Consider the following 25,276-nt stretch of genomic DNA (forward strand, 5'->3'; position numbering starts at 1 on the left):
TAATAATAATAATTAAATAATAATATTAATAATAGTGGTAAATAAAAAATTAAAAAGAACAATGCTGCATCTGGCTGGGATTATTATTGTAGAACCTGCTAATAGCTTGCACATGCAAGAATGACAACTACATAACAATTTTATTTTTTTTAGATACTTATGGATCATCATGTTATCAACTGGCTTCATTTACAATTTCAGGGGAGTCGGGAGGGGCTTGATATAATAGACATTTTATAAATCTGGGGAATCCATGCATACAGGTGCTCCCTGGGTTACATGTGAGATAGGGACTGTAGGTTTGTTCTTAATTTGAATTTGTATGTAATTCAGATTAGATAAATTATTTTAATAAATTAGGACAGGTGTTTGTCTCAACATATTAGGCAGCATGGTGTCAGTTACTGTATAAGATCCTCACTATAAGTTAATCACAAACAAGGCAAAAAAAATAAAAATCTTTATGTAGCCTAGACATTAACTTCTGGAGTAAGCTGTGCTTTGTTATGCAAAAAGAAATAACTGCAGGCTTTGTCTTCGTCATTAAAGAGTTACAAGAGGCTGCAGAAAGTTCTCACCCCCCAAATCACCCACAACTTCAGCTGTGTTTAGCAAAAGATTTCTTCTGCAAGTCATGCAAACTATCCCTTCCTCCCCCCTTCAAGCCTCTGTTCTGTACACTAGCGAGCAGGGAAGCCCCAATAGTATCTAGGAGTCCTCCGTATGTTGGATGTCCTTACCCTGGGGACTACCTGTATAAACAAACTTTATCAGTTTAAAAGAACTATATTATTATATTTAAACTCAGTCATTCTGGGAAAGCTCTTATTCCGCCCAAAATAATGATTCATTATCAGATTTAAAAAAGCATTAATAAATGTTTTAATGTTCACAATTTGTGGCAGCTGGAAACAAAAAAATAAACTTTTAGGTTCAACACATTTGTTATTTGCCATAATAGTAGTTATTTTCAGCTATGTGACTGTGATTATCTCTAATTGTCTGTTATGGTTGAAAATTGAGCTTGTTATGGCAAAAAACAGTTGTTAAAGCTTAGTAAATTAAACCTAATACATAGGTAAATCAGGAATCAGATTGTGTAAAATATATAGAAGCCATGGGTAGACATTTTGGATACTTTAAGTTAAAACATTTTTTGGTGTGTAAAACTTAGCAACCAATCAGTATAGCTTTCACAATTTGTGCTGTCACAATATATCTACTCTAACCTACATTCTGATTGGATGTGCTGCTTGAACTTGAGCTAATTTGTGTAGCTATGAAAGGATCATCAGAGACCTAACAAATAAATAAAATTTAAAATACTAACCGCTATTCCAGCATGCCACAGGATGTTATTGGCCTCCTCCCTGTCTTGGTAAGTTCCAGGCCAGACAGCAAGGGCCACGAGATTTCCTCTTATATTCACCCGTTCTCCCAACACTCTAATACCTGGGTAAAACAAAAGAAATAAAAAACATTTATTTCCTATACATTTCCTGGTATAATTCAGTGTTTCACAACCAAGGTTCCATGGAACCCTAGGGTTCCTCCAGAGGTTCCTGGGGTTGCTTGAGTAATGTGCAATTTGTGCTTCTCAGGTCAGTTTAGGTGACACCAATGATCTTTTTTGCTATCTGTAAGGGTGACATTCTTCCCAATGGCCTGCAATAAAAGTAGCATTCTTCCTACTGATCACCACACTAATCTACTGTGAGCTGTGGATATATTAATTATAGCAGGGGTTCCCTTACACCCGAAAGTTATTTTAAGGGTTCCGCCATGTTAAACCGGTTGAGCAAGGCTATTTTAAATGTTACAGGATAGGGTTCATTGTAAACCTCATTACATTTCTGAAATCCAGAAATGTCTGTATTTAAAGTTTTATATGATGTGTTCCATGTACCTTTATAAGTCAGTGTATATTTTGTACTCAAGTAAGCATAAAGATTGCTGATCTCCATAGTTATATCCATTTCCTGCATAGCTACCAAGCTATAGATTGCGGCAAAGCAACTTAACACCTACCTCTCAATTACAATCTTTGATTTTCCTTTTTAAAACAATATAATAATAGAAATAACATTATTCTACAGTTTACCTTCTCCTACAGTGAAATGTATTACATTGTCATCAACGTCAAGTCCATTTGTATAGAAAACTCCAATTGCTGGTGAGAATCCATTATGGAAGGCACATCCTTTAACATAGGAATTATTAGAAGATACCTAAAAAATACCAAAAAAGCAGGGTAAGATTGAATAATTTTTTTATTGGAAGAATAAGTGCTTGCAACAGACTTCCAGCATATTGAGCCAATGAATAGTAAATACAATTAAACATGGTTAGGGTTAACACAGGTAAATTACACACCATTCACTGGTTTTGTGTGCATTCTGGAGACATTTCAATTCCATTTTTTGAACAAGGTGTCTATCGAGCCTATGTTAATCTGTCTCATTTTACTTTTGTGTTGGTCCCTAAGCATTGCTCTATAGAAGACATTGTTGCAATGCTGAGCTCCAATGATATCAAACAAGCTTAAAACAGCTGTATCCAGCTTAAAATAAATTATTTTATCCTGCATCTATCGTGTAAATCAGTGACTCTGGATGTACAGTTGGTCGAGGTGTATTATTTTCTTGAATGGTCACCATCGAGAGGGGACAAGGGGTACCAAGCTGTGATCAAAACAGCTTGACTTGTGCAATGATGAAACTTTTACAAATGGGGTGGGGAAGCTTATCTATGAAGCCCATACATTTCTGATGGCAGATATTTTCTGTTTTAAACAAGGATATGCTTAACTTCACACAGGTTAAGCTGGTTGTTTTGAGGGATTTCAACTAAAAAAGTAAAGTACAGTTCAGTAAACCTACATTTTAATCTTTCCCAACTCTATGTTATGCTAGAATAAGTATTTGTCTTGACATAAAGCTTAAAAGAAACCTGTACTGAAACCTGATCTGCTAAAAAGTTTTTGATTCTTAAAAATCTTTTACTTAATAATTCCTGTATTGGAGCCATGCAGAGTTTCAGATCAACGACTTAGAATGTACTGATTGGATAAGCATACCAGCTAGGTATAGATATGTTTACAGACACTTACCTCTCCAAGGTTAAGGAAAGCCAAGGAATATCGGGGGTCTATGGGATCTCTGTAACCTTCCTGACCACTGTGGTAGAATTCCACATTCTCTATTCTTGCACTTCCTTCAAAGAGTAAAATAAAAATATGAAGGTTGGACATTACTAATGGCTGCTTCTTATGTCATAGGAGATAGGAGGTCCAAAATATACCAAGCGAACAGTATTTATTTTCCACATACCTCTGTATTCCATTCCATTGGCTGAAAAAGTGCTAACAAGAACACGCGCTCCGAATGATTCCTTATACCAGCCTGGGTAATCCTCTCCAATGATCTTGATGTTTCTAGTGAGCAGAGCCACATCTGCTGCCAGAGTGTAATTTAGGGCTGTGTTGGGTACTTGATAGGTATTTGCTGCATGAAAAAAAACATCAAGCATGACTATTTCTGTAAAAACAAGAAAAGTAACTTATCCCTGTATAATTATTATTTAGCCGTTATTGAAATATACATTATCAGTGGTATGACCAGGAGAGCAAGAATTATCCTATTTTCAAGAGATGTTCGTAAAGGTAGGTTGTACTAGGCTATATTAATACAAAATTCACTCCTGCAGTTCACAGTTATTATGTCTCCCAGGTTCACTGATGAAAGTGTATCCTTCTCAAGCCTTGGAGAGCTTTAATAAATCAGAGCCAGTGTCCCGAGTGTTGAAGACACAAATTTGCAGCCAACATTAATGCAAGACCAAACTAACAAAGTAAAGAACATCTAAACTATAGCAAATAATGAAGTGATTAGCAAATACTAACAATATATATATAAATAAATAATATATATTTATATATAAATTTTGCTCTCTATTTTCAACTTAGAACATTGAAAAGAACAGCAGCTCCTCTCAACCTGCCTGGGGATCAATTGTACTAAAAGACATGCTGTTGTTTTTAACATTGTTTTTAACGTTGCAAATCCCTTATATCTGGTATTGCTTTATTATATTAAAAGAATATGGTTACAGCTGTACTTTGTTGCCGACTGTCTAAAGCAGGCATGTCCAAAGTCCGGCCTGGTGGCCAATTTCGGCCCGAGTTCAGATTTCCACCGGCCCGCAGCCTCTGTCATAAAATCAATATTATGCGGTCCCCAAAAAAAGCTATTTTAGATTATATTAGAGTTAATCAACCGCCTTGTAATTATCGGACCGCTACTCGATGGGCTTAATCGACAGGATGAGAGTCCCCATGTGTGCACACGGAATCCCCTATGTCATTATAGTGGGTGTGTGCTATGCGGGACCCACATGTACCATGCCAACTCTGATTCCAAGAACTAGCTCTGCACGGAGCCCGCACTGACACTGGTCTCCGTGCACACAGGGAATCCCTCACGTCACCCTGGTGGGCGCGTGCTGTGCTGGACCCGCTCACACTAACCCTGGTTAGTGGTCCGCCCCCACACATTTTCATGTCCCCAAATCTGGCCCTCTTTGCTAAAAGTTTGTACACCCCTGGTCACTAGTGCACCCCTTAGTGCATAACTACTGAATTTTAATAAATAAGTATTGTCACACGTAATACCTGTGTGGTTGAAAGTAAGTGAGACATTTAGAGTGAGGGTCTTCCGGTCAAGAGACACAGCAATAATCTTCCTGGTTTCTGTCTGCCAGGCACTGTAACTGGTAGTGGTGATAAGGATATCTTCACCGACCTGATCGAAAAATATGAAAACATTATATACAAATAATCAATGCTGATGATTTAGCTTAATAAAATGGTTTATGTGAAAGGTGATGACAGAATATAGATGAGTGAATCTCCTGTATTCAGTTAGTGCCCACCTATGGGCCTACATCTCATAGTGCTTTGTTTTGGTCTAAACCCAGTCTTTGGAGCTATTCATACCATTTCATTGGGCACACCTCAATGCACTACACAGGTTAGCTATTGTTTTTAATGATGAGCCTAGTTCACAGATTTGAGTTGCTGTATAAAATATGTATCTGTCATTGTGCATTAAGGGCCCATATAAGCCACATTACTTGTGTTTTCCTTCACGCAACTTGTGCGCCAACAACAAGTATCAGCAAGCATTTAGGAAAGACCTAAGAAATTACACAAATGCTTGGGTGTGGAGGCTATATTGAAAAACTTTTACAAGGATTTCAAAATTGTCCTCTAGAAAAATTACCATATTTCAGTATAGACCAACTTATACCAAATACTTGAATCCTTCAAAAATCCCTACTAGGAAACATGCTTGGTAAGCTCTTAATTTTCTATCCATGCAGCAGATATGAGATGTTTATTTTTAATGTTTTGAGAAAAAGTTTAATAGGAATACATCATTTTTTTACATTTCTGTTTGTTTGTACATCATCCTTCAGAATTCTGGATGCTCGGCTACAGAGTATAGAGCAGGGGTGTCAATCTCAAATACACAGAGGGACGAAATTAAAAACTTAGACCAAGTCAGGGGCCAAACTTGAAATTTGTTGAAATTAGGAAGTTTACTACTTTATCCATAACTAACAAAAACAAAGCTCTCTACACACACTTTAGGGTTGAAAGGACTCATTTCTATCTATATATGCAGCCTGTGTTGTTCATCCTCTCACATCACAAGTTTGTCTGACACTAAATATTACACTATGCAGTCTCTAATGGATTGAAACAAACACAATGCCCCTGGTAGTCAGGCACCATGTGATCATTGCCTAGGCTTTGTGTCACATGATGTGTGTACAAGAATAATGTCTATGTATTGCATGTATTGAAAATGATGATGTGAGGTGGTAATGCGGACAGGGGGGCCAAAAAAGAGGATCTTGAGGGCCAGATTTGGCGCTCAGGCCAGAGTTTGACACCCCTGGTATAGAGTGAGGGGAGCACAGCTGAAGCAGGTGGTGGGGTCACATAAATGAAAAAATCTGGTAGATTTATGGAATTTGCTGAAACCAGGTGGCAAATTGGCTCTTACTAAACACACAAATACTAACTAAGATTTGGTCCTACAAACTTCAATAAGCAATAGACGCAATAGGTGTTTAGTGGTAGATTTTAATATTAGGCAGCACAATTTCTTTTAAAAAAATTATTATTTCCATGAATGTATTTGCTGACACCAAATATAAATGTCAATGACCTAGACCACTCAATCATACCTGCCAGTCCACAGGCTCTGCTAGAACAATAGACTGTGATCCAGCTGGTGCTGTATTTGCCAGCTTAGTCCTATATACAGAGCGTGGAAGTCCGTGAAGATCAAGCTCTCCAAATACACCTACACAAGAAAAAGAAATTTAACATGTGTAGAAATATTGCAACTGAAAATCAAATACCATATGTGGAATAGAAAGATACTTAGTAACTAAGTTATTCTGTTCTTACCTAGAACCTTTGATCCTTGATTTGGACCATCTGGCAATGGTAATTCTGGAGTGGAGTGGTTTCCTCTCAGTACAATATGTAGTTGTCCTTGGAATGGGTCAGTCTCTGTTCCTGCTACCAATCGTCCACCCTGTAAAAAATCCAAAAAGAACATAATAACATCTAAAGTGCAAGAACCAGCATTTTTAGGGGTTAAAAGTAAGATTATCAATGAGTTGAGTTTTGCTGAATATTTCAGGGTCTATTGTAATTGTACACAAAAAGGAGTAAAAGATTTCTCCTAATTGTCCTCAGATTTACAGGTTAAGGTGTGTTATTGTGCACTCAGTAAAACTCATATTCACCTAACCTCTAAAAGAATGGATTATATTAAAATTTAGGGTAATAATTTCTATTATCAGGACACCTACAGTCACAAATACTTCTCCTGCCTCATGTAAAATAAAATACATGAAATCCAAAATGGAAAGTACTCTATATAAGTAAAAGTAGGACTGGGCAAAAACATTTATTTTCATGTTAAAAAAGTCAAGAAAGGCTGGTTTGGACAAATATATTTTTACTGAGGTTGCAGGAATGAGGGAATTCCCCTTAGTATCCTTTACAATGTTAAACTTCCAAACAGAGTATAGTCTTTGATATTGTGAGTGTGTCTTTCAGCCCATTATTCCTTACTTAATGACAAATGGGTAGGTATGATAGCCAGGTGTCCACAAACTCTCTATTCTCTGTGTATTCTCTGAACTGCATTGCAGAGTCCTGGAAAAGTTTTTTTTTTTACCTGTATAGAGATATAGGTGGCACTGAGGACTGTTGTTTTAAAGGAGGGTGCAGATCTCTCTGTTGAGTTATCTGTTAGATTTTTCAATTCCAAAACACCATAAATGATAAGCTTCTTCAGAGGGGGAATGTCTACGTCTGCTATAACCCATTTGCCTGAAAAAAAAAAGATGTAAAAGACCTTTAAACACCTACATATATATCTCCAAAAAAACTCATGCTCCAATAAAATAATATACTTTAAGATTCTTACCAGCAGGAATGATGACAGTTGATCCTTCTTTTGGCACAGTATAATTGTTTGCTTCAGATGATTGCCAAAAGGACTTGTTGGACCAAAGACTGAAATGAAAACAAATCATTTAGTGCCATGAAAAATTTAGGATGTATATAAGTAATGACTGGAACTCTAGTGCTCCAGCTTATGGCAAAGAAGAATCAAGATCACCGCTCACATTTCTTAGAGGTTTTTGGTCTTTAGCTCTTCCGACACGTGGGCATTTTGATTAAGTGTTGAGCATACATAGTTAAGCAAAAAACTGAACAACTTTGGACAACTGAACTTTGATATTTTTAACTCAGATTTAAAGGAACAAGCTTAATTTTTATCAGTTCTCAGCAGTGTAAAGACTTATAAAAAAATGTCTGAAGGGGTAAACTGTTTTTAAGCACATCAATATAAATAGCACTTTATTCTTTTCTCTCCTTTTTCTTGCTGTTTGTATGCAGTCTGTGTTCATACTTACTCATGCAGAGCAGGGTTCAGTGTTGCTTTGGTGGGAGGAGGAGGAGGGATGCAGTTTTTGTAGAAGCACTGATAGACCACCAGGTTCACATTTGTATTAGACATAGCTGTATCCAAAGCTCCCGCCACTGCACGTCTGCGGAGCTTGCGTTTTCCAGAGACTACAAAAATAATGTTATTGTGAAAACATAAAATGCTGGATATGTAATCCGTTCTTTATTTCAGAAATGATAGAACTGAGTAAGTTCTACAGTATAAGCCAAGTACAAATAATATTAAAGCTGATCTGTATGTGAGTTGGTGTCTATTTAAGGATGGTGATACTGGCTTTAGACAGGAAGGTTGAGTCCTCCAAGGAGTAGTGATGAAAGATTGGATAGTAAAGAGTGTCTTGAGACTAAGTTTGCTCCAAGAGAAAAGAAAAAACAACTGCTTCGTGCAGAATTCTTGGAAAGTACTTCCAAGGGGAGCATGGTACTTTTGTGGTGTCCCCCCAAATGCTAAATAGGAATTTTGCAGAATGGAAAAATATTGGAGGAGAGACAGAAAACCTTCTGAAGACATAAAGTAAGGGGAAAGAAAAAGTGTACAACATGCATGCTTCATACTGTCTAGGGGGAATACATTTGGGGAGTCAGAAATGGAATAGGATCTGGGGGTTCTGCTAGATCATAGACTTAATAACAGCATGCAATGTCAAGCTGCAATATCTAAACCTAGTAAAGTACTTTCTTGTATTAAAAGAGGAATAGACTGCAAAGATGGAGACATTATCCTGCCCCTGTACAAAGCATTGGTCAGACCACATCTGGAATATGCAGTCCAGTTTTGGACACCAGTTCACAAAAAGGACATTTTGGAAGTGGAGAGAGTGCAGAGAAGGGCAACTAAACTAATAAAAGGAATGGAGGAGCTCAGCTATGAGGAGACATTAGCTGAACTGAATCTATTCTCCCATGAGAAGAGACGTAAAAGGGGGCATATGATCACCCTGTATAAATATATAAAAGGTCCATATAGAGAACTCTCTTCCCTATTATTCACTTTGAGATCATTACAAGGAACAAGAGGGCACTCTTTAAAGTAAAGATAACAGAGACTGTTGATCCAGGGAACATCCGATTGCCTCATGGAATCAGGAAGGAATTTTTTTGTTGAAGCAAACACTTGTACCAGGGTTTTTTTGCCTTCCTCTGGACCAACTATGTCTTGTAGGGTTTTATATCTGGGATATGTTTATTTACCTAGTGGTTGAACTTGATGGACTTGTGTCTTTTTTTCAACCTAACCTACTATGTAACTATGTAACTAATGAAGCCAATCTAGAAAATATTTTTTTGTTCATATCTATTCAGCTGAACAGACAATCACATTCTACTGTAAAAGTGCACCTACCCAGGTAGGTCAGTGTAGTCTTGTTGTGATTGAAGTACCAGTCTCCATTGATATTGTTGCTCCAGGAGAGTGGCTGTGTGGACCCATTCCGCACATCAATTATTTTAAACATATCTGGCTGCTGAGTTAAGTTGTGTGATATCATCACATAATCCTCACTCTGTAAAAAATATTAATACCATGCAATTATAACTACAGTATTAAACAGCTATGAAAAAATACATTTTAATACAACTGAGGTCAAACAATTGAAGAATTCTACAGGAAGTAATAAAGTCCAGTGTGTTTGGTGCAGTTAAGAAAACCTTGTTAAGCCATTTGTAACAGTTATTAACTGGCAAGATTGGAAAGACATTGGAATTCACTTAAAAGGGAAATGAAAAAACTTAGTGACGGCTTTAATATTAGGCATCAGTTCTTACTTTGAATTATTGGATCATCCCATGTCTTATTTCTCTATTTAGTGTATTCTATATTATTGCTATATCAAACTGTCAAAGTTCTTATAAATGTATTTTATCTGCTAAATAATCATATTCTCTTACCTTAAACCCATAGAAAGTGGAAGTGTAAGAAATATTTGTGATGAAATCCACATTGCTGAAATACCAATTGAAGGAATTAGCATTAGGCAGTAAGGCCATCCATCCCGGCTTGTGAGTTAAACGTTTAGGTAAGAAGGGAACGACAGTGTAACCTAAAATGAATATAATGAATGTATTAGAATTGGAAAAAAATTTAGATCTGTTTTAAAGAGAATGAAATTCCCAGATGTATACAATATTTAATGCAGAAAGAGTATTTAGGAGAAGGAAATTGAAACAAATAAAAACAAAAATCAATAAAAATAGAAACTAGATGGAAAGAAAAGTGGATGAAAAGACTGTAACGAAAAGGACTGTTTTTTCCTAATACCAGCAGAAGTACAAATGCCAAAAGGTTATTGTGCAAAGCCAAAAAAAAAAAAAAATAAGCAAACTTACCAAAGGAGTTGGAAATGATGACATCTTTCCCGAGAAGGGAAGATGGAGATGGGTTATTGAATGCTAGTCTGTGAAAGCTGACGGTGGAGTTACAGACATAACCAGGGAAACCAGCGCTCCATTCTCTACTTTGGCTACACTGGGATGGGTCAAGCAGTCCGCTTGCTGGTACCACCTTTGCTCCTGTCTTTCCTGTTTGAAAAAAAATACAATTTAAAATTGATGGCAGTATAAAAGCACTTAAGTTAAAATCTATGATATGAGATTTTTAGAGCTTTTGGTACTTTTTCACTGTAGGTAAGAGGCAGGAGAAGCTCAGAACAGCTTGATCTACCCTTCCGATTCTAGATTGGGCTCTGCACACAAATGGAAGCCTTCTGGGAGGCTAGTGGAGAATCCCATGCCAAATACACTATAAAGTCCAGTGCTCAACCCAGAATTTTTTTTCAGCCAGGTGAGAAGAAATTGTAGGTGGGTGGCAGCCCCTGTATTGTGACCAAACTCTTTAGTAACCACCCAAAAACAGCCGGGTGGGTGCTGAAAAGTGCCTGGTGGTGCGCCCAGCCAGAAGGGCCCAGGGATAACCCTGTAGTCACAGCATTCCTATAAAATGGTCATCAAATTCCAAACTCATTGGCTAATATCCCCCAACCCCTTACTCCTATAGCTATAACAGCCTCTTTTTGGATGGTTTTTCACCAAATTTTACAATGTGGTCAAAAGGTGATGGTGTTAGCTAAGGTACTTTACAATAAAATGGAGCCAAATTAGTGAGCCCATCCATACTGAAAGAGAAAATGGCCTTTACCAAACTGTGGTCATAGATTGGAAGTGTGTGAAATGTTTTTGTGAGCTATAGCATTACCAGTACTCTTCACTAAAGCAACTAAACTGAAGAATTTAGAGTGATGTCCACATACCTTTTGCCATATCATGTATTGTATAAACCATTTTTTGACTTACCATAAGTGTTAGATTATAATTTTTTGTTTCATCTAGTATGTACTTAAGAATTGTTTTTAATAATTAACATTAGGACTAACCCAATTTTAAAATAAATATTTTTACCTGTAAGAGTCCCATCCATATCGATTAAAACAACTTCATGTTCCCAACGGAATCCAGCTTTGTTTGGCACATTAAAGTATTTTATTCCATTAAACTTTGCACTCCATCCTCCACACTTGTCACCACATAGTCCAACAACTGTTGTCACTGCAATAGCTGCACAGTTTGGTCGGTCAAAATTCATAAACTTCACAGAAGATACGGTGAGTCCTTCATCATATGGCAGAGTTATGCCCCTGGCTGTGCAATAACTGGAGCCAAGTCCTAGTTCATCAAGATGGCCAACAATGATAGAATTTTTAAGGACAGCTCCATTCGTCTCTCCCCATCCACCAACGTACGCTGAGATAACTCTCTTGGTTTCTATGCCAGAATCTTCATTATTTACCATGGTGAAGTTGTGGAACTGAATAGCACCTCCATTTACCCATTCAGCCCCTTTCTGGCAATTCCATGTGGTCAATGATTTGAAAATAGCTGGGGATGGTGTAGAAGAACTGCAAGATCCTGATACCATGGGAAAATAATCTTCAAATATCCAGATGCCAAACCACCCCTGAGAGTGGACTGTATTATTGTAAAACTCACCAAGTGGCACTTTTTTTTGGCAAATGTTTGGGTCGTAGGATGGACCATCTGGGTTGTCATGCATTCTGTACCAAAAACCGAAATGTGTGCCACCAGCAGCTGCATTGTGCCTAATGGTATTATTGGGATTTGTTACCCAAAAGGCTGCTGGGGTAACATCATCATTCAGTAGACTGGTACTTTGCTGGACAAATACTGCCAGGTTGTACTGAAGTACATTGCCGTGTTCTATGCCGTCTTCAATAAAGAAGGCTCCTCCCATGATGTCATAAATTACATTGTTTTCAACAAGAAGATGGTGAGTGTTGTGGATAGTTACTGCTCTGTTGTAGGTCTGGTGGATTCCACAGCCTCGGACATACGACTTATAATGGACATCGCCCATTAAATGCCAGTGAATAGGATAACGCCCCAACCGGAAAGCTTGACCTGCATGGAAAACCTAAAAGACATAGATTTACCGTGTGTAATATTTCTGTTTTTAAAAATGTTTATATTTAGGTTAAGGTTAGTTCATTAAAAACTGATAACAAAGTAAAACTCCAAAAATGCAATTATCTATAAATGGGCCACTATCTGCCATCAAGTCTCATACCTTCTGCTGTACTGGTGCATGTATCAGATTATTATTTGTAGGAATAATTGATAGAATGGAATTCGGTTTTCCGAGGCAGACTAAGGTACCAACAACCAGAAAACAAACTTTTAGATGCTTTGGTATGCTACCTGACTCAGGTCACTCCACCAATAACCAAAATAATAACTTTGAGTAGGCTGAAACTGATATAGAAAATTTTCATTTTATAGTTGGTAAAGCCTTATGTTCAACACAAATTGTTCTTCTAGACTTTTTTTCAAAATAGAGTTCACATTTTCCCCATATCACAGGAGTATAAAAGGTACCTCCACATATTCTATTCTTCCAATTGACAGCAGTTGGTTGGGTTGTGGTGCATGGAACATTATACATCCGCCAAACTGATCGCTTCCTACTTCCTCTCCAAACCTTCCCTGGAAACATGTCTGTGTGGCAAATTCACCTAGAACAAGGAATGACAATATTAGGCATAGTCAACAAGACGGTTTAAAGAGCAAGTGGGACATGCACAGTTCCAAAACCCATATCATCAATAACAATTTCACTTTAGTGTTGTGAGAACGTGTTAGAAAGTCTATGTGCACGTCCATATCCATGGGCACCTCAACCCTTTGCAGAGGGTGGGGAGCCAGAAGTAGAAATACTATATTCCAGGAAGACTAAGAACATTTCCCAGGCTATGACCATGACAGAAAAGAGACCTTTAAGAAAGACTGTGTTCCCCCATTTTTTCAGATTTTTTTTTTTTGCTGTATGCATGTCCTGAATTTTTTGTTCATGAGGAAGGAGGCCATACGCAACCAGACACCTGGAGGAATTAGAATAAGCCAATAGCAGAATCCCCTGTATTTTCTTAGATGGGATACATCCACTATTGTCTGTCCACTACGATCCAACCCCTGAGATATATTATGTATTTATAGACCTTGAAGATTTATCTAAAAATCACATCCCTTTGAGCAATTACAGACAAGAGATCAACATGGTTGAAAGAAATGCAAAAGAAGTCAGTAAATTACCTGTATCAAATCCATCTGGACAGGCTGCTATTTTGTCGCTCCATTCCACATTGGTGGAACCTCTGACCAAAATATTTCTTGTAAGAAGGCCAACTTCAGCTCTAGCTTCAAAGACCGTTCCATCGGGCAAGGTGACTGATATGCCCAAGTGCTGGTACACCAGTGGTTGACTTACAGTCAGACTTTTGCCATCAGCAGACACCGTTTGTATAGTTCTCTTCTCATTCTGATTTTGACTATGCCTATTAGGACAAAAAAATACACATTAGGTCACCAGAAGAGGATCATTTGTTATTGTTTTTATCCTGTCTGTTATTTTAACTGCTGTACATTGCTTTATAAATTACATTCCATATAGACCAGCAGAGATGTTTTATTTTGTAAACATTTAACATATGGTTAACTAGGAACAATACAAAATAGTACAATTAAAAACATGATATTGAGTTACTGACAGTGGTATTCACTTATCATCTGATACATTAAGTTATTTTTTCAACTCTGATTTCAGGTTTAGTAATATTGAAAATCTGAGATCCAGTCTTACAAACTCTTTTACTTGGTGCTAAACATCTACTACAAGATGGTAAATGAAAATGTCAGCTGTAAATGGTGTGTGCTGTGGCTAGTTAGGAAGATTTTGGCACGTACCTGTGTCCAGTTGATGCGATCACAATTTCATCCCCAGCTTTCCAAGTCACACTTTGCTGTAGAACCAAAGTAGAGCTTCCAGCCTCGGCAGTTTGCGCTAGTCGGGTCCAAGTCACTGGCACTGGAATACCTAGAAGACATCAAGGAGTCTGGATTGGCCATTGCTGTTTTATGAATATCAAATTAAATAATAACCGCTTTGAACAAATCTGACTTTCATAATTTATTCTAAACTTACATAATTAGGTCATACAAATATGTGTTTTTTATATTCTATTACTATTGAAATTATTTACCTTTCTGTTAAGATCTGCTGAAAAAAATTTGACTTACCGTGAAGATCCAAAGTTCCTTGCCTGACAGCCAATGTTTTTGCTCCATACACAGGAAGCTCTGGAGAGCGTAAGTGTCCATGCAGAGTGATGATAGCTTTGTGTTGGAATGGGGCAGCTTCAGTTCCAATCTAAATTGAAGTATATTAGAAACCAAACCTATTAAAATTAATCATGTTTTAATCTATTGATCCTCTTATAATATACAACTGCTGTGGTCCACCATACCTGTAGAACACCATCATCTGTAATAAGAATATTCTCAGCTTGGAGCTCAATGTCAGCTTCATCAAATATCAGAGTTCCTCCTGATGTAAAAGGACAGGTATGCATATCAAAATCTTTTATTGTCCCCTTATGCCAAAACAAAACACACATCCGATACTGGTCCTGTTTAATGTAGCATAACACGATAAAGTGCATTAAACCAAAGCAGTCAGATGTTGGTTGGTCTGTGTAAATCGGTACACATCATGGTCTAACCCTAATATTTCCTAATCAACCCACCTATTGACTGTATTTGGACATGCTATGTCTAGTTTAAAAAATATCTGCCTCCTTTTGGGAACAAAAACGTCCATAATCAGTACAAATTGTGTTTAAATGAAGAACTGTCTGCATATAACTGCATACATATAATCAGATTTAAGTTGGCACAAAGCAGAGCAGAAATGTTATGAGCTAATGGCTGATCCAGTGTTTATGAAAATAAGTTACATTCTTCTTGAGAAACTATTGGCACCACTAAAGAAAACAGAACACGTGGTACAAAACACAACATTGGCAAGCATGCAGAGAGCTTCTGGTGGACCGATATGGGGCATTGCAGACAAATAATGAATATGGCACTGACCTATCAAAGAATACAGCTTGAATATTTAGACCCTGATCTCCCCTGCCCTGACTGTTAAACCTTTATTTGCCTTTACGCTGATAAGCTATACCCACGTTTTATAAGATTAATTTTTGTAATTCCAAAACTGCACCTGTCCTGGTTAGGGAAGAGATGACTAGTAGCTGTAGGACTACCTCGATTCCACTAGCATCCTACTATGAACTACGTGTATATTGTCTGTACAGACCCTACTAGCAGCTTTTAAAGTATATTTGGAATGCAGTTCTTTGATAATTGGGGTGGGGGCTCAATGGACATATGGACAATGAGAAATCTACCAAGACTACATGAACAGAATGATGTAAATTGGAATAAAGGTCCAATCTTACCTTGAATCAGTAACATCTTCAGCACTGGAGTGCTTTGATCCAGTAAAATAGTCTGTCCTTTAGTAATGACGGCCAATGAACCTTCATCTGGGGGTGATTCCCCTCCCCAGGTGTATCTTGAGGACCAAACATCAATGTAGAAAAAGTCTGCATTGTCCTGAAATAGACACACAATGAAATATTCTCACAAACGATGTGATTGTAAACGCTATACCTCCAACAAATAAAACTGTGGGGACAGAACCTTATAGCTATACATTGTTAGTCCATTGAGAGAACATAGGGAAAAGAATAGCTGTGGTCCTGTAGGGGCTAATTAACCTTCAAATCCTAGTGACATGGGGGCAATAACTAAATTGTGCCCATTGATCAATGCAGTACCTTTTTCCTTCTACAGATGGACTGCTCTAGTTTCTTACTTTATACTTACAAAAGGATAATAATAAAGTATTACTGGGTTTGAATGTGCTACAAATAAGAAAGATGTCACACAGTATTGATCCATGTATATTCTTACCATTTTAGCTACTCCTTGGCCTTGGATGTTCACCCGGACGTTGGCTTTTTGTGAAGGGGAATGGGCTGTAGTAATGCAAACAATCTGTGTGCTGTTAGCTGTCTGAATGTTACACGGGGACTGTGCAATTGTGACAGTAATACGTGAGGCATCATTGCTACAAAGAATAGAAAAAATATAGTTTTATAAAATATCAACTGATCAAATGACATTTCCATTTAGCTGCCAGAGTTGTATTTATTCTAAAGTAACATATTCCACCTAAAAAATGTAATGTATCAATAAATTGTGTTCCTCTGTTTTATGTTCTTATTTTTGCTGTGTCTTTGGATGTTCTGCCCCTGGAACTCCTGCTGGACTCTGGCTAACTTAATACAGAGGGCAAGGAATGTATCTTCTACCATAGTGCAGGCTACATAAGTGACTGGTATGAAGGCAGGTTTATTTTCTTTACATTAAAAACCTTCGACATGGTAAAAGATAATATGCATACAATAATGCCACCTGAGCTGTGTAGTTTGGAGCACTTTGCAGAAAACATGACATGCTTTGTGTAAGAGTACTGATCTAGATCTCCAGCATGTTTCTTAAACAGGGCAAGTTTTTACATTTTTAAATATGAACACATAATCCTATAAACTTGAACCTGTTCATCATATAATGTAACTGACCTCTTTTGCTGCTGCTCCACCTCAAAGTCTGACGTCTGCTGTATAGGCGATCCCATAAAACTAATACCAACTTCAAATTCAGATACTTATACTATTTCAAGTTTAATAATACAATTGGGGTTCTTTGCCCATCAATTCAGCTAAAAGGTGACAGAATTAGCTTAGATATGAATATGAATTAAAGAGCAGGGAATGGGTATTTGAACGCATGTAAACGAAAAAAACGCCAAATTGATGGGCAAAGAATTTATAAATAGACCCCTTAACTGTGTACCAACAAATACAGACCTTATTTATTGTGAAAAACAAGTGTAACTAGTCTTTTAGCGGTATAAGATATGTCAGAGAAGGGTTATAGCTTTTGTCAGATTTCTAATGCTGGGTCCTTTTAGGGGGATTTACTATCACGCCATGTACTGAGCACCAAGTGTCAAAGGCAGCAACAAAAGTATTTTTCGTTTAGTAGACAAAGAAGGGATTATAACATCTGTCAGTTTTAGAACACCCTCCTGTTTTATGTTCAGGTATCACCAAGACAAAAAGTGATAGAAACTTTCCCTAATAAGAGCAAAGAAAGCAATCAACACTTGACAATAATTCTAATCTTCTATTTACTGTATCATAAATTGGATGTTCTGTTGGCTGGCCAATAGAAAATAATTAGGAGTATATAAAATACCCAAACTGAGATCCAGTTATGGTGAGCCTGGTTCCCCCAGCAGTGCCTCCTCTCCTAGGGGTGACATCGTATATGGTAGGAGTTAGTTCTGTGGTATAGGTAAAGGAGTTATTGATCCAAACAGCATTGTTTCCATTAATGACTCCAACATTACAGATCTGGGAAGATGCATTTGTATCTGGCATGAAGACATAAAGAGTGAGATCATTATTTCCATTTGCCTGGATAACTTATTAGAACATCAGTGCAAATATAATGCAGCATTTATTGTATGAAGTATATAATAAATGATAACTTTCCAGACAGAGTATCAAAAATAATTAAAAATAAACTATAGGAAAACAACACCCTTGCAGTGGGGTTCCCACAACACTTCACTGGTTAAAAGCTCTCTTTGTCTAGGGTTCTGTTAATGAAATCACAAAATAAAGAGAAGGGAAGGGGACAGAGATAGAGAGAGAGGAGGCTTTTTGTAGGCACAGGGATGTTATATATATATAAAATTGATACTTTAATAATTCTTAAATTTCTTAAACAAAAAACGAATAAACAATCTTAATAGAATAAAAGCATGTCGTTTCAAAACATCTTCATTGATGCTGGTAAATACCCAGTGGGTAGGGGTTGTGTTTTGTTACAAACTTGTGTGAGTCACCAAGGTCATATAACGAGTCCCATCCCAACGCATTTCGCCTAAATGGCTTCCTCAGGGGATTTTTCGAGGTCGTCAGACCCGTAAGTTTTGTGATTGTTTTTTCGTATAACCAGACCGATGTAGAAATCTCAGAAATGTTAAACTTGTGCTGGTTGTATGGCTAAAAATGTCACCTAATTTCACTAAAGAGGTTCAACAAGGTGGGTAATGAATAATATAGTTTAGAGCTTCAGTAAAAAAAAAAAATCATGATAGACGTGAGGGATTAATTGGATTTGGGGAAAATTGAGTAATGAGAGGTAGATTAAACCAAAACGTGGATATTTACGTTGGTGGCGAGTGGAAAAGTATGTCCGCAACAGTGTGTCCTCAACCAGCAACAAGGTTTTCAGGAATTAATCTGACTGTGTTTTTAAAAAGCAATAGTCACAATAATGTAATTTGTTCTTTTACAATTTATGACCTCGTGGAGATTAATAAATAAAAATCCATTATTATTATAATGTTTATATTTTAGAGACACTCATGTTTCATTTTTATTAAGATGATTTTGTGTCACTTTTATAGCCTTTACTTTTCATATATAGTTTCATTTTCTTCATATCTATTATGTTTTAGAGATATAATCATATTTTGAGATGATTTTGTTTTTACAGATCATTTTCCAATTATACTTCATATAATTCATTGCCCTAAAGTAGGGGCATGTTTTTCCTGAAATGTGTAAGTTTCTTTTAGGACAAATGCAAAGAATGGATCTATGTTAGCTTTTGGGTCTGTACATTTTATTTTACCGGCTCACTTTTGCTATACATGCCCACTTTCATCAGTATATGTCTACCTGTAGAAATAAGCATTATTGTGCCTATTTCTAAATGTAAAATAGTCTGATTTTGTTTATGTCTTGATTAAACAAATATGACAATTGAGCATTTTGTGAGTTATGGCATAGAACCAATAGGACAGAACAAAAAATGTTATTTTTTTTATTTTCTTTGCTTATATTTTTAGTGAACTTGATGGGTTCAGCTGATGGATATGATGGGCAGTCCAGTCACTTACCATTTCTCATGGGAACGTCACATACAAGGAAGCTTGCATTGGATCTCTCAACATGTATTTTGCAGTCAGAGTTGCAGACCAGCACCCTGGATAGCGTTTCATCAAACCCAGAACCAGCAATCGTTAACATCAAACCACCACCAAAGCTTCCTAAAAAGCAAGGAATAAATATTTAAATACATTTTATTTTCAGCCTGCACTGGGTACCGAAAATTGAGGGTGGTGCTGCTGCTAATCCAGATTATTAAACTCAACAAATAACTGAAAAATTGACACAGGCCTGTTCTGCAAACCATTAGTCAAAGGAGACAGCTTGTGAGCTAAACATGCATTGATATGCTTCATCATGTAGGTTCTGCACCACGAAAACAGCCACTAAACCAGTTTACTTGCTAGGAATTTGACATGCAGGTGTCAGAGATCAAAATTTTTCATATTACAACCTGAATGAGGACTATATAATGAAAGAAGTGAGATTGAGGAAGATAGTACAGAATTGGTCCAACAAGCAATACCAGCCTTCAATATACTGATAACACAATGCTAATAGCTGAGAATGTAAAGGACCTCAAAAATAGGGATGAGCGAGCAAGATTTTTATACTCGATCTCGCAGCGAATTCGGCCGTTCTCGCTTACCAAAATTGTAAGCGAGAAAGGCCAATGTAAACTCGCTGATCGAGATTGAATTTTCCCTTAAAAAAAAAAAAAAAAGTCCGGCGGGCTGTGCTCAGCTCATTTGCAATCCCTGGCACTAGAGGTTAAATGGGGACAAGTCTCCCCATTCAAAACCTCTAGTGCTCTCTGATTGGCTGAGAAAAGAAAATACTGATGACGCTTTTCGCAAGAATGCCAGAAGCATTCTCGCTCATCCCCACTCAATAATAATAATAAAAATAAAAATAAACATTAAGAAAACCAATATTATGACAACAAGAAAGTTATCTAAATATAGAATCAATCGTGAAGACATATACATTTTAGACAATTTTTATCTCCTTGCATCGATTTATAACAACAAAAGATTCATAATCTAGAAATACAACAAGGTCTGGCACTCAAAGGACCAAAAGCAAAAGACCTAGATAACATACTCCAAAACAGGGATGACACTTTTTTGTTATTTCCTATGGATGCTAAAGCTGGACAATAAGGAAAAAAGATAAGAGCTTTGTCATTGATTTTTTAAGTAATACAGTACAGTAATAAAAAATGATCCTTCAAAACACACAAGGCGAAACTAAGAAGATAAAGCCGTGTGGACATACAGTATTAGACCGGATTTATTAACACTGTCCAAGGCTGGAGAGGATACACTTTCATCAGTGAAGCTGGGTGATCCAGAAAATCTGGAAATCATCTGGTCCAGGATTGAAAACATTTGCTATATCATTTAAAAAGTCTATTACAGGTTTGATGGATCACCTAGGTTCACTGAAGAAAGTGTATCCTGTCCAGTCTTGGAGAGCTTTAATAAATCAGGTCCACTATTAGAAGCAACTGATTGGAAAAGACAATTATTCTTGGAAAAATTAGGGGAAAGAAAAAGAATATGACCAGCCATAAGGTGGGTGGATACAGTTACAAAAACAATCAATGTGCCATTGTAAAGACTGAGGTCATGATAAAGAACCACTATCGATATGAACCATAGAAGTTGACATCTACATGATGGTACATAAAACAGTAACCTGACCTCAGTATCTTTAGCCTCAGCTCTAAAATTCCCAGCACCCCCTACTGCTCATGGCACTTACCTTTACTTGGAGAGATGCTTGTCATACTTAGTTCATATGTAAATGTTGCACTGGATCTTGCAAAGCCGTTCACATTGAGTGCTGATACTGTGAATCATCCTCCCCAATGGTCTGCCACTGTGCAGTTTAGTTCAGTATCAGAAATGCTGATGATGACACATGTGGCATTGCCAATAGTCACTGTAACATTTGTGGCATTAGAACCAAACTTTGTGCCAAAAACAGTAATGGTTGTCCCAGATGGGCCTGTTAGTAAAAAAGACATCGGAAGAACTTTAGGTATTTGCATTGGTTACACAACGTATATGCTGTTATACTGAGTTCAATAAATATTTAAATACCCTCACTTTGAACCTATATAGAATTATATAGATACATATTTCATAGATCAATCTATACAATATGTATATGGTCAGCTTAAGGCTTTTTCCAATAACAAGTCCTAAAATATGCATGCCTGGAAGATAACAAGGTTGATGACCTGACTTTTCTCTGCAGCACTTTGGCATTTCATCTTGGTCACATTTCTCCCCCAACCTGTGATTGAACACCAAAGGGGCAGCCGAACCATACGTCTTCTCCGTAAAATTTTTGCTCCAATCAGAATGTTCCTTTAAAGATGTTATGTTGCAGCCCAACTGACTGGCTGCCACTTACTGCCCAAGTCTCAGAGTACAGGAATTGCAGCAGGCTAAAACCAAGGTTCAATATCTATACTAGTTACATTTGAAATATAATTAAACATTTTAAATATTACTACACTCATTATTGTTTTTTTATATAGGCTTTCCATGCTACATAAAAAAATACTATACCTGTGCTGGGAGAAACTGAAGTTACTGTAGGAGTATCGGCCTCTGAGTATGAAAAGCTGAGTGATGGGAAGGTAGCAGATGGAATGTAAATGTTTACTGAGGCACTCTTGGCTGTTGAGCTTGCAGGAGTAACACACTGAATACTTGCAGGGGTTACTGACACAATATCACATGGAGCACCACCAACTTGCACTGTTGTATTTGATGCGTGAAATCCATTCCCTATAATATGTAAAACTGTCCCACCTAGAACACTTCCAGATGGTGTGAATAGCACAGCTTCTGCAGGACTAGTTACTGTCAATGAGCCCTGGGCCAAGCCTTTGCTTAAGACCATAACTTTGACCACATAGTTACCAGCAGGAATTGCATCTACACTGCATCTAATTTCCATGTCATTGACATCTAGAACACTAGCTGTTGCATTTCCAATATAAACTACTATATCATTAATGTCTGCTCCAAATCCACTGCCATTAATGAATAATACAGTCGAAGAGTTGCCTACTACATTCGGAGAAATGTTTGATACAGTCACTGGGACTTCGCTGCTATAGGTAAAGTTGCAGCTTCCGTTGCACAGTGCACGAATTCCATTGACTGTCAATTGGACATCAACAATTTTTGAATAACTGGGTTGGGTCTCACAAATAATTTTTGTGTAATTAAAAGAGATGACATTACAACCTAAGCCTGATATGGCAATGCTGTTTGAGAAGCCAGACCCAGTTATGGTTATTTTTGTTAATCCGGAAAGTGAGCCGTTGCTTGGGGTAATAGAGTCAATGTGAGGTAACAAGGCAAATCTCCTGTCCATCTCTTGGCTTATAGCAATAATGGCTTTCCCATAGTTGTTCACTGTTAAAGATACGAGTTCTGCAGTTCCAATATTCATAGAGTCCTGTGGATCGATCTTGCAAGTTACTGAAGTTTTATCAGAGGACACAACTTTACATGGATAATTCCCAACTGAAACCTAATAAAATTATAGACATAAGAATTTCTATTAAAAGATTTGTAGTAAAGATGGTATTGCCAAAAAAAAAAAACAGTCCTTGACCGCCCCAAAGCTATAATGCTACTGGATGCTAAGCCATTGAAAATAGTTGCTTGAGACTGGTAAACCACACGGTTGACAAATGGCCAATCTAAACTCAGCCTTACTATACCTTAAAAAAGTTTTTAATGCATCCAGCGTAATTAGGCTACATACACACATCAGATGTCATTCATCAATAAATTATGGGGAACTAATTGGCAATGACCACTGTGCATTTCTATAGAGGAGAGCACCCACTATAGACTGAAGTGCCACCCACTTGTATTCCCCTCTTCATTGAACAGATTAGGGTCCACTGTCATTGGAAATGATCATGAAAGACTGTTTCTAACAGAATTTTTCTGACACAATCAGAAATACAAGTTTTTACTTTTTCAGGTTCAATTGCAGTCCTGAGACTATCCCATTGAAGAGTGCAATCTATCTTTAATATTATAATAATAAATGAAACATGCTTTTGGATCATTAAATAACTAATTAAATACCCGTAATTGGGCCCCCATTGGACTTATTTTATATTCCTTTTAACAGAAAGAAAATGCAGACAAAGAAAATACATAAAACAAAAAGATTAAGGCAATTGTACATAAAAACCAAATACACAGAACACATCAAAATAAATTACCATAAATGCACATTGCTTCACCTTTCTCCAAAAAAATCTATACCCTATATATATTAAAAAAGAATTAAAAATAGACTTCTTTAAAGCAAATTTTATGTAAGCCATGAGTCCATGAGTAAAACTGAGATTATCAGCTTCCTAAATTACTTTCCTGTCCATTATTGGCTGAAAGTTGCAGTCCAACAGTAATGTACCCGGTTCAGGGAGATGAAATAATCGGAGTAGTTAGAGCTATCAGCTAAAGCTATCATCCTACATTTATCCTTTTATTTTTAGCTCAGTACAGTAAAGAACAGATGTAAGAATTTATTTCTGTTGTGTTGTGTTTTTGCATTGTATTTCCCAATGTTGCCCACATTTCACCCAGTTTCCCCCAAAACCAAAAGCCTTCCAATGAGTTACCTGGTTGGCACATGTGATGCTGCTGAAGCCAGATCCTTCTATGGTTATGGGCTCATGAATTGTTCCAGAGGTTGGTTTAATGCTGGTAATGGAAGGGGAGTAGCACTTGGAGAACCCAAACCAGATGGTAGAGTTACTTGACGGACGATCATCTAACTGTGGACAGACAGGTTCTGGAGTGACACAGTCAGCAACTGCTGAAGCTGAAAGGGGAACTGCAGAAAAAGTACACAAATATATGGTCAACAAAGCACAGGAATCTGCACCCTGGGTGAATTCCCACACCTCTTAGATTGTAAGCTCTTCTGAACAGGGTCCTCTCCTCCTCTGTGTCATATACTGTTTATTAATAATAATAGGAATAATAATAATAATAATAAATTACCAAACTGAATGTCTATAGGCACACTTCACAGAGCATTACACGAGGACAAGGATATCAGGAAAGAGTTTATACCTGGTGTGTTTACCTCCTATACCATCTCTCTTTGGAATATGATATTGCATATGACAGCTCATTTAGGGTAGGATGTGGTAATCGATTTGTGCAAATCAGACCGCACAGCAATGCTTGCAATGCACTCCATTAAATTGTTACCTGGGAAATGGTAACTTGCTTCAAAGAATCGCTTAACGCTGTATTTGCAACTTGCAGATTGTTATAGTACTGGATAAGGATTTAAACTCTCATTAGCCACTGATGTCCTAGGGCAATAATCGTCTCCCTAATAGTTTATGTTGCCATAAAGGGGATTGCCAATGCCAATCCTTAGAGGTAAATTAAGATTTTTCAGGGAAGGGAGTGTGCTTCCATTTTGTTGCAGCACAGAATTCTAAATGGAGTTCATTTCAACTTGGTTCAAAAGCGACCTGGTAAAAGTTGCCAGGACATTAATCTCTAGTAGCTCAACAGTGGCACGATAGTATTAGTAAAGCTCTAAAATTACTTACTTGGTACATAATTAGCCTCAATTCCTCTAACTGTCACATGTACATCACTGATGTTATCTGATCGCGGAGAGACAGTGATGACCCCTTGCATGTAAAGTGTCTGTGCATCATTAATGTATCCACTGCTGTAGTAATAGATTCCGGGAGATGTGAACTGGTAGGAAAAGACACCTAAGAAAAAGATAAAACACTAATAAAGCATCAACATACAAATGCAGAACT

At 37.2% G+C, this 25,276-nt stretch overlaps 1 protein-coding gene across 1 annotated transcript in view; it reads right to left on the reverse strand.

The window, feature by feature from the left end:
* PKHD1L1 (PKHD1 like 1) overlaps window positions 1-25,276 on the reverse strand; it is a 94,541-nt gene that overhangs the window by 21,865 nt on the left and 47,400 nt on the right. Inside the window, 27 exon segments of the mRNA XM_072410733.1 lie at window positions 1,331-1,452; window positions 2,102-2,228; window positions 3,110-3,213; window positions 3,330-3,503; window positions 4,670-4,799; window positions 6,253-6,371; window positions 6,479-6,608; window positions 7,260-7,414; window positions 7,512-7,600; window positions 8,005-8,164; window positions 9,399-9,558; window positions 9,944-10,095; window positions 10,382-10,573; window positions 11,450-12,479; window positions 12,941-13,077; window positions 13,655-13,896; window positions 14,306-14,435; window positions 14,639-14,768; window positions 14,866-14,945; window positions 15,862-16,018; window positions 16,379-16,535; window positions 17,729-17,906; window positions 19,446-19,595; window positions 21,202-21,447; window positions 22,017-22,992; window positions 24,104-24,318; window positions 25,055-25,225. Of these exon segments, the coding sequence (XP_072266834.1) occupies window positions 1,331-1,452; window positions 2,102-2,228; window positions 3,110-3,213; window positions 3,330-3,503; window positions 4,670-4,799; window positions 6,253-6,371; window positions 6,479-6,608; window positions 7,260-7,414; window positions 7,512-7,600; window positions 8,005-8,164; window positions 9,399-9,558; window positions 9,944-10,095; window positions 10,382-10,573; window positions 11,450-12,479; window positions 12,941-13,077; window positions 13,655-13,896; window positions 14,306-14,435; window positions 14,639-14,768; window positions 14,866-14,945; window positions 15,862-16,018; window positions 16,379-16,535; window positions 17,729-17,906; window positions 19,446-19,595; window positions 21,202-21,447; window positions 22,017-22,992; window positions 24,104-24,318; window positions 25,055-25,225 (5,813 nt within the window).

This window comes from Pyxicephalus adspersus, chromosome 5, assembly GCF_032062135.1.
Source record: "Pyxicephalus adspersus chromosome 5, UCB_Pads_2.0, whole genome shotgun sequence".
Classification (NCBI taxonomy): Eukaryota; Metazoa; Chordata; class Amphibia; order Anura; family Pyxicephalidae; genus Pyxicephalus; species Pyxicephalus adspersus.